The sequence below is a fragment of the Dipodomys merriami genome, unplaced genomic scaffold, assembly GCF_024711535.1.
Source record: "Dipodomys merriami isolate MVZ:Mamm:240054 unplaced genomic scaffold, mDipMer1.0.p SCAF_2, whole genome shotgun sequence".
Taxonomy (NCBI): Eukaryota; Metazoa; Chordata; class Mammalia; order Rodentia; family Heteromyidae; genus Dipodomys; species Dipodomys merriami.
Window position 1 is genome coordinate 118,632,848 of NW_027203381.1, and position 9,382 is coordinate 118,642,229.

General features: G+C 57.3%; 1 protein-coding gene across 9 annotated transcripts in view; it reads left to right on the forward strand.

Annotated features, from left to right (window-relative positions):
- The window catches only part of B3galt5 (beta-1,3-galactosyltransferase 5), a 58,963-nt gene extending 51,260 nt beyond the window's left edge, over positions 1–7,703 (forward strand). For all 9 annotated transcript variants that reach the window (XM_070030714.1, XM_070030715.1, XM_070030717.1 and 6 more), the window contains 2 exons: positions 2,888–3,054; positions 3,894–7,703. In XM_070030714.1, the coding sequence (XP_069886815.1) occupies positions 3,894–4,823 (930 nt within the window). In that variant the 5' untranslated portion in view covers positions 2,888–3,054 and the 3' untranslated portion in view covers positions 4,824–7,703. The remainder of the gene's footprint in view (positions 1–2,887; positions 3,055–3,893) is intronic.
- The last annotated feature ends 1,679 nt before the right edge of the window (positions 7,704–9,382 follow it).

The window sequence follows — 9,382 nt, forward strand, 5'->3', positions numbered from 1 at the left end:
ATTCACACATGTCTCTAGAAGCTCTATGTTCAAGTGCAGTGTTCTAAAAGGCGTGAGCTGTTCCATCAGACAAAGGAGAAGCTCTGGTCAAACCTTGGGTGGAAAGTTAAAATGGCCCAGCCAAAGAAGTGGCAAAGGTGGTTTCCGTGTGGTGTAGCTCTGGAGATCCTGGGCCTCTGACTCACTTTGTTCCTGGTCTTGACCCAGCAGCAACCCCATCAAACCCATTCAGTCAGTGTGTATCTGATTTCCTCATCCGTCTGTGGGATGTGGTCTTCACAGGCTGCTTTAGTTTCAGATAAGTTTGGGCATCCGACCTTTGAGTTCCCATTTTGAGCCTCATTCTACTCACTAGCTGTAAGTCGAATGCGTTCAAGAACCCAGCACTAAACCTGTGAAGCCATCAGTTTCCCAGTTTACAACTTTGCCTCCCCTTCTCCCACCTCCTCTCTCTAATGCACATGGGCACTCTAGATAGGAGGGTCAGTTCTGACCCTTGGTATCCGAGTCTGTGTGGCTCCTGGGCCACAGAGCTGAGCCTGGAATGCACAGGCCACTTCTAGATTCCTCTTTCTGACTGGCTGGCCACTGGATGTTTAGAGGAGGGACTTCTGGAGCCAAGGGGGCTCCTGGGGGTGGTTCGTATTGGGTGAATGGGGTCACTTTGTGTTAAGGGCTCCTGCTTGCTGGCCAGCCTGGGGCCACGGGCCTGGGGTACACAGCAATCTCTCCAGAAACACACTGTCCTGGGCTCTGCCTCCTCCCTCACTAGGTGCTTTGTCAAATCCCCCTCCATTTGGTGCAAGGTACTGGCGCAAACATACAAGAGCTCCAGCACAAACAAACATGCACGAACTCCAGCGCAAACACGCATGAGCTCCAGCGCAAACGTGCACAAGCTCCAGCGCAAACACGCATGAGCTCCAGCGCAAACACACATGAGCTCCAGTGCAAACACACATGATCTCCAGCGCAAACACGCATGAGCTCCAGCACAAACACATGAGCTCCAGTGCAAACACGCATGATCTCCAGCGCAAACACGCATGAGCTCCAGCACAAACATGCACGAACTCCAGCGCAAACACACATGAGCTCCAGCGCAAACGTGCACAAGCTCCAGCACAAACACGCATGATCTCCAGCGCAAACACGCATGAGCTCCAGCGCAAACACACATGAGCTCCAGCGCAAACACACATGAGCTCCAGCGCAAACACGCATGATCTCCAGTGCAAACACGCATGAGCTCCAGCACAAACGAATGAGCTCCAGCGTAAACACGCATGAGCTCCAGCGCAAACACGCATGAGCTCCAGTGCAAACACATGAGCTCCAGCACAAACATGCATGAGCTCCAGCGCAAACATGCATGAGCTCCAGCGCAAACACGCATGAGCTCCAGCGCAAACACGCATGAGCTCCAGCACAAACGAATGAGCTCCAGCGTAAACACGCATGAGCTCCAGTGTAAACATGCATGGACTCCAGGACTGCAGCCCCCGGTAGCTTTGGGGGTGTATTTGGCCACTGCAACTTCAGGCAGAAGCGTGCCTGCCATGGGGGGCATGGAGGGCCGCGGGGAGCTTCGGCATCGGGCTTGGCGTCGGCTCTGTTCCGGATGCCGTCTGGCGTCCATCCCGGTGGCGCTGCGGAGCCTCGGAGAGCCACAGGTGAGAGAGCGAGGCGTCAGAGCCGAGGGGCGACGGCCCCGTGGAAAAAGAGGGAGATTAGCCAAGGAAGGAAGTCACGTGAGAGAGTGGTGCCCTTCCCTCACCTGGGGAAATGTACGGTGGGGAGCACGCGGCCCAGCCTGGCACCCCCATAGCCAGGCAGGTAGAGACGCATACAGAGAAGGAAGAGCAGCACCCCAGAATCTTGGGGGCAGACAGGTCCTTCCACAGTGAGGGCTCTGATGCTGGCCCGGGGCGCCGCGGGCTTGGCGAGGGGTGCTCACGCGGCTGCTGTGCAAGACAGGACCTGGTTCACTAGCCCAGGCTGGCTGGAACTGGGGAACCTTCTCCATCAGCCTCCCAAGTGCTGAGACTATAGGAGTAAGCTGTCACTCCCAGCATTGAAGAACAGCTGAGCATTGAAAATAACTCTGCCATTCCACACCATCGCTTTCTTTCCTTTTGCACCCTTTGTCCGTTTACCCCAGAAAACGTGTGTGTGTGTGATTTAAATTCATGCCGTTTGAGTTGGGAAATGCTTTCCTCTGCATTGAGTTATTGTTGCATTTTGATGGTTCTTGGGTTGAAACTCAAGGCATCTCCCACGTGAGCCATGCCCCCAGCCCTTTCCGCTTCTTGTGATTTTTCAGCTAGGTTCTTGCATTCCCTCCACACTCCCCCTTCTCCCGCCGGCCCCCACCAGGCTGGATTGGCCCATCTGCCATCTACTTGTGTCTCCCCTGGGCTGGGCTGGTTTATTGAGGTCTTCTTGACTTTAGGCCTGTGCTGGCCTCAAATCTCGGTCCTCCTATTCCTTACTCCCCAAGTAGCTAACATTGCAGGCATGGACCATGGGTGCCTGCCTGAACCTGTGTTAAATTCTTGAGGCATTGGCCACACGATCTGTGATGTAGGTAAATTAGTAGGGCAAGAAATGGAACTGGAAGTGTGCTGAGGGTTTCTCTTGTCTCCTTAGGAAGCGCTCAGGGACCAATTTCACCTGCCAAAGATGCATAGATGTTTGCACACCGCACTTGTTGCGGACAGACTAGTCACGTGCCGGGCCAGGCCTCGTCTCCTTGAGCTCCCTGCGTTATTGAGAGGGAGAAGCTGGGAGTCAGGCTCTGCTGAGGGACACATGGGGAGGTGGCAGCGTGCTGCTGCTCACAGTGAGGCTCGGGTGACTTGAATCCCATCCCTTTTCATTCCTCCAGTGATGCCTGAGAGACAGAGCGGCCGTTCCTCCATAAACAGACCCAGGCCGGAATGTAACAGAACGCAGCCCGGGTTCTCGGATGCCAGCGGCTCTTCCAAGCACTTTTCCTCCTGGAACTAGCCCGAGGCTGAGCAGCTAAACCACGTGTCTCCTCTCCAGCTGAACGTGAGTAATCAATCGGCTTCCTTATTGCTAGAACACTAACATCATCTGACACTCATCCTTTACCTGCTGGGGATAGTAGCAAGTGGTGGACAGAAGAAGAACGTACAGCAGAGGAGATTTGAAAAGGTCACCTAGACACATCACATCAGCCTTTGCAACCTCCAGACTGCTGTGCGAAACAGAGAACTAGACTTGCTTCTTTTGGCAGTGCTTAATTAGATCATGGAAGACTGCAAAGACTTCCTATGTTTTATCCTACCAAGAATGGCCTCTAGTCCTGCCGGCGATCTGACCACCATTTATTAAAGGGCAGAGATGGAGGACCTGTTGAAAGATTTGGTCCCAGGTACTTATGAACAAGGAATCTGGGACACCCATCTGTGTAGGCTGGTTTCAAATGGAGATTCTCAGATCTCAGCCCCGAGTAGGTAGTATTACAGGAGTGAGCCGGGCGCTCTCTATCATCCGCCCATATCTATCTGTCTGTCTGTCTATCTATCATTTATTTATCATCTACCATTCATCTCTCTCTCTATTATCTGTCGTCCGTCTCTCTAGCATCTGTGTATGTATGTATATATGTACATCTGTCCATTTCTTGGCCGTACTGACGTCTGAACTCAAGGCTTTACTCCTGGAAGGCAGCTGTCCCACCTGAGCCGTGCCTCCAGCTTGGTTTTATTGGAATGGCACCTGTTTTGGAGGTTCCGAGTGACAGTTTGTTCCTCGCCTCCGGTGGGCAGAGGGGCGGCGATTCAGGACTTCGCCCTCCCGCCACCCTGGAGTTTGCCCCCAGTCTCCCTCCCTCTTGGTCTAACCGCCCGCGTGTCTTCTTTCAGATGGCTTTTCTGAAGTTGAGGCTGGTGTACGCGTGCCTTTTGGTGGTGGGCGCGCTCTGTGTGTATTTCAGCATGACTCCATTTCCAGAGGAGCCGTTCATCTTCAAGAAGAAACACGGGAAGTTCCTTCAGCTGCCGGCCATCGACTGCAGCCGCAATCCCCCGTTCCTCGTCCTGCTGGTCACCTCCTCGCACCGGCAGGTGGCCGCACGCATGGCCATCCGGAAGACGTGGGGGAGGGAGATGACGGTGAGGGGGAGGCAGGTGAGGGCCTTCTTCCTCCTGGGGGCCACGGCCAGCCCGGAGCAGATGGCCGCGGTGGCCCGGGAGAGCCAGCAGTACGGGGACGTCATCCAGAAGGACTTCAAGGACGTCTACTTCAACTTGACCTTGAAGACGCTGATGGGCATGGAGTGGGTCCACCACTTCTGCCCGCAGGCCGACTTTGTGATGAAAACGGACTCGGACATGTTCGTCAACGTCCACTATCTGACCGAGTTGCTGCTGAAGAAGAACAGGACCACCGGGTTCTTCACTGGCTACTTGAAGCTGAACGAGTTCCCCATCAGGAAGAGGTTCAATAAGTGGTTTGTGAGCAAGTACGAGTACCCCTGGGATAAATACCCGCCCTTCTGCTCGGGCACCGGCTACGTGCTGTCCAGCGACGTGGCCAGCCAGGTGTACAACGTCTCGGAGAGCGTGCCCTTCATCAAGCTGGAGGACGTCTTCGTGGGGCTGTGCCTGGCCAAGCTGAAGATCCGGCCGCAGGAGCTGCACTCCCGGCAGACCTTCTTCCCCGAGGGGCTGCGCTTCTCCCCCTGCCGCTTCCGCACCATCGTGGCCTGCCACTTCGTCACGCCCCAGGAGCTGCTGGCCTACTGGCAGGCCCTGGAGGGCGCCCGGGAGGAGGACTGTCAGACGGCGGCCTGAGGGAGCCTGCTGTGCCCCCAGACTTCCTCTGTGCAAACCAGAGGAGACCCTTCCCCTCCTCTGGCTGTTTCCCCTTCGCGTCCCCCCCCCCCCCCCCCCCCGCCCGGGACAGCAGTGTGCATCTCAGGGGACCTGGTCTGGCTGGTGACTTGTCTTTGATCAGCGGGGACTGGCTGCAGACCTCCTCCGTGGGGCACTTCCGGTGTGTAAGGTCAGACCCAAGCGCAGCAGGGCACAGTGTGGTGCACACGCGGCCAGCTGCCCAGGGTCCCAGAACACACAGCACGGACGCGGGCCTGGCCTCGGTCGGGACCCAGGGACGCAGCACGGTTGCAGGCCTGGTCTGGGCTCAGGACACAGCGTGGATGGCGGCCCGACCTCGGTCTCCCTGTGTCTCTGGCTCCAGCCCCAGGCAGCTCAGCAGCACTGATTTGTGACGCGGCCAAGAAACAGCCCAGCGCTGTGATTTTGTGTCTCACCTGTCATTTTCTCCCCCAGATGTCTGCATGAACCTCTTTTGCGGGGCTGGGTGAAGACTAGAGGCTCGTTGGCCAGGGCTGGTGCCTGGCCGCAGTGTCTGCGTGAGACGCAGGGGCCTGGCCGCCCGGAACCCCGAAGCACGGCTCTCCCCTCTCTCTCTCCCGTCTCCGGGCTGGGAGGGACAGTGGCGTGGGCCCAGCTCTCGCGTGAACTCAGGAACCGCGGCGGGGACAGCGCTCAGCTGCGGAGGAGGCACGGCGTCCGCTCTGCACGGCTCTTCCCGTGTGTGCGCGTGCACGCCGGTGCACACACAGCACCATACTCAGAGGGCTCAGCTGGAAGAAGTGGGGCTTGAACTCTGGGTTCTGGAACCCCTGAGCTCGGAGCAGCCCTGCCCAGCTCAGTCCAGCAGCTGGCCGCCCCGATGCGTCGTGGATGGCGTCTGTCTGGTCGGAGGCCTGGGCCTGGGCTCGGCTGTCCAGCTGCGTTGGGGGGTGGGGGAGCGAGTGTAGCCCCAGCCCCCAGCCCTTGGCCTTGGGGACAGATGAGGCCATTTCCCCCCACCTCTCCCTGCAGGGCACCGTGCCTGCCATAGTATTTCTCCAGACAAGCAGTGTTGTGTTCTTTAGGGGAATGTGTTTCCGTGATCCGGGACTGGAAGGGACCTGCTGTCGGCACAGTCCGGTCTTCTCTGGGGTAGGATGGACGTGGAACCCAGAGAGGCCCGGGGGCTGGCCCAAGGCTGCACAGCACAATCTTCTACGGGGTGCGGTGTGGGTCCCCAGTTGAGGGGCGTGCTGGCAGTGACACTGGCTAGGTCCCGGGAGCTTTGCTCCCAGCCATCTGCAACAGGCCATTTTGTTACCAAACACCAGTGGCCCAGCCCTGGCGGGGCTCTCTGCGTTCTACCTCAGTGACAGTTCCCGGTGGCTCCCTCCGTAGGTGTGCATGTGTACGTGCGTGCGTGCGTGCGTGCCGACACCTGTGGTTTCCAGTTAACAGCGAGACGGGACAGGAGGAAGAACAAACGACCTGAGGTGGCTCTGTGGGAATGTAGCAGAAGCAGGATGCAAGCCACAGAGTCACATCCAGCTCTCTCCCTCTTCCTCCCTCCCCCCGCCCCGCTCAAGCGGCTGGGGGGGGGCTGCTCCAGACGCACTTCCTGAACCCCCTCCGAGCCCCTGCTCCGTGCCTGCCTCTCCAGATGGAGGGGAGGAAAGCTGGCGCCCCTGGCCAGCGCCTTGGCTTTGAACTGGAGGCCTAGGTCATCTGACCTCCTGGCCCACCTTCCCCATGGCCCCGCCCGCCGCCCTGCCCGCCGGCTTTGCCCAGCACACAGCCAGCTGCCGGTTCAGACCCTTCCCCCACGCCCTGCCCTCGCAGCCCCCAGCTGAGGGTGCCCCCAAGACTGGGAGGTGGGGTGGTGAGAGGTCGGGAGGTGGTGGAGCTCTGTTCTCTAATGGTATCACAGCAGGAGTTAACGCTAGAGTGCGTTGCTATAAAAGCCAGTCTGAGCTGGGCGCTGGTGGCTCACGCCTGTCATCCTAGCTACTCAGGAGGCTGAGATCTGAGGATCATGGTTCAAAGCCAGCCCAGGCAGGAAAGTTCTTGAGACTCTTATCTCCAGTTAATCACGAGAAAACAGGAAGTGGTGCTGTGGCTCAAGTGGTAGAGCGCTCGCCTTGAGCTGAAGAGCTGAGGGACAGCGCCCAGGCCCAGAGTTCAAGTCCCACGACTAACCCAAAAAAAAGTGAGTCTGACTCTCTCCACTCTGACCTTTGACCTTCCACCTGGGCTAGCACAGCACTTCTTGGAATTCCCAGAACCTGAACCCAGTTCTTTCCTTTGTAAATTTCCCTGACTCAGGTACCTTGGTGTAACAGTAACACAGAGGAAGATGGGATGGGCATTTCCCGCCTCCATGCTGAGCCTTTCCACACTTCCCATCCTCATCAAAAGCCCTGTCTTCACTGACATCCTGTCTCAGTCTCCTTCACAGGGCCTTGCCGTCCTAGCCGCAGCAGTCACCATGCTTTTTCTTGAACATCTACCACAGGGCCTTTGCACTGGCTGACACCTCAGCCAGGAATTCCCTATCCTGCCATTCCCCTGGCTCACTCCTTTTCTAGTCACATGTGAATTTCTTGTTGCTCAGCTCACCCACCCCTGAGTCCCATGGCCTTCTATGTTTCTAATTGCACTCAACAATTTTGAACAAAGCCTGGAAGATCTATCTATGACAACTTAGCTATTTTGCTATTTTGTTTCTTGTTTATGCTCCAGTGGACTGGGATGTAAGCTTTGTGCACTCTATCTCTGTGGTCTTCGCTGACAAACCCTGAATTTTTACATGGACCCAGCAATAATGAGTAGAGGCTCAATAAAAGTATTGATTGTTTAGCACTGAATTATCCTTTCTGGAAGGATGGGAAGGGGTGAATCTGATATAATAATAATAGGTGAATGAAAGGAAGGGTTCCAAACACAGCCCCAGACATGCCGGTTTTTGTTGGCTGTGTGACCCGCAGATGCCCAGGGCAGGCTCCTCAGCCCACATCCCGTCTTCTTCCCTCTGCAAGGAACATGCTCAGGGCCCTGGTAGATGAGAACAGTGTGGTCTGCGGGCCGTCCCCCCGCCCCGGCGTCCCCCCGCCCCGGCGTCCCCCCGCCCCGGCATCCCCCCGCCCCGGCATCCCCCCGCCCCGGCCGCAGCTTTCACACGCCATCCTGCCCCAGCCAGCCTCTGCTCCAGCCCTCCGTGCCCCTCCCTCTGAGTGCGGAGCCCGGCCTCGGTGCCCGCCGGTGTCCCGCCGGTGATCTGTGAGGAGGATGGCTAACCCAGGGCCCGGCACTGGTGTTGCTGCCTCCGCAGTGCGGGCGGGGCTCACCTTCCTCAGGCCGCAGCTGGGCGCCCGCGGAAGCCGTCAGTGCCGGGAGGGCACCTGCGTTCCCCGCCCGGGGACAGCAGCCACTCCTAACACGTCCACTCCGCAGGCGTGGCGAGAGGCCATCTACAGGAGCCCTCTGCACAGGGCCTGGCATGGGTGTGGCCTGTGTGTGTGTCAGCCATCGTGGTGTGGTGTTGGGTGTGGACTGTGTGTCAGCCATCTTGGGGTGGTGTTGGGTGTGGCCTGTGTGTGTGTCAGCCATCTTGGTGAGGCGTTGGGTGTGTTGTGTGTGTGTGAGCCATCTTGGTGTAGTGTTGGGTGTGTTGTGTGTGTGAGCCATCTTGGTGTGGTGTTGGGTGTGTTGTGTGTGTCAGCCATCTTGGTATGGTGTTGGGTGTGGCCTGTGTGTGTCAGCCATCTTGGTATGGTGTTGGGTGTGGCCTGTGTGTGTCAGCCATCTTGATATGGTGTTGGGTGTGGCCTGTGTGTGTCAGCCATCTTGATATGGTGTTGGGTGTGTCAGCCATCTTGGTGTGGTTTTGGGTGTTGATTGTGTGTGTGTCAGCCATCTTGGTGTGGCGTTGGGTGTGGATTGTGTGTGTCAGCCATCTTGGTGTGGCATTGGGTGTTGATTATGTCAGCCATCTTGGTGTGGTGTTGGGTGTGGCCTGTGTGTGTGTCAGCCATCTTGATGTGGTGTTGTGTGTGTCAGCCATCTTGGTGTGGTTTTGGGTGTTGATTGTGTGTGTGTCAGCCATCTTGGTGTGGCGTTGGGTGTGGATTGTGTGTGTCAGCCATCTTGGGGTGGTGTTGGGTGTGGCCTGTGTGTGTGTCAGCCATCTTGGTGAGGCGTTGGGTGTGTTGTGTGTGTGTGAGCCATCTTGGTGTGGTGTTGGGTGTGTTGTGTGTGTGAGCCATCTTGGTGTGGTGTTGGGTGTGTTGTGTGTGTCAGCCATCTTGGTATGGTGTTGGGTGTGGCCTGTGTGTGTCAGCCATCTTGGTATGGTGTTGGGTGTGGCCTGTGTGTGTCAGCCATCTTGGTGTGGCGTTGGGTGTTGGTTATGTCAGCCATCTTGGTGTGGTGTTGGGTGTGGCCTGTGTGTGTGTCAGCCATCTTGATGTGGTGTTGTGTGTGTCAGCCATCTTGGTGTGGTTTTGGGTGTTGATTGTGTGTGTGTCAGCCATCTTGGT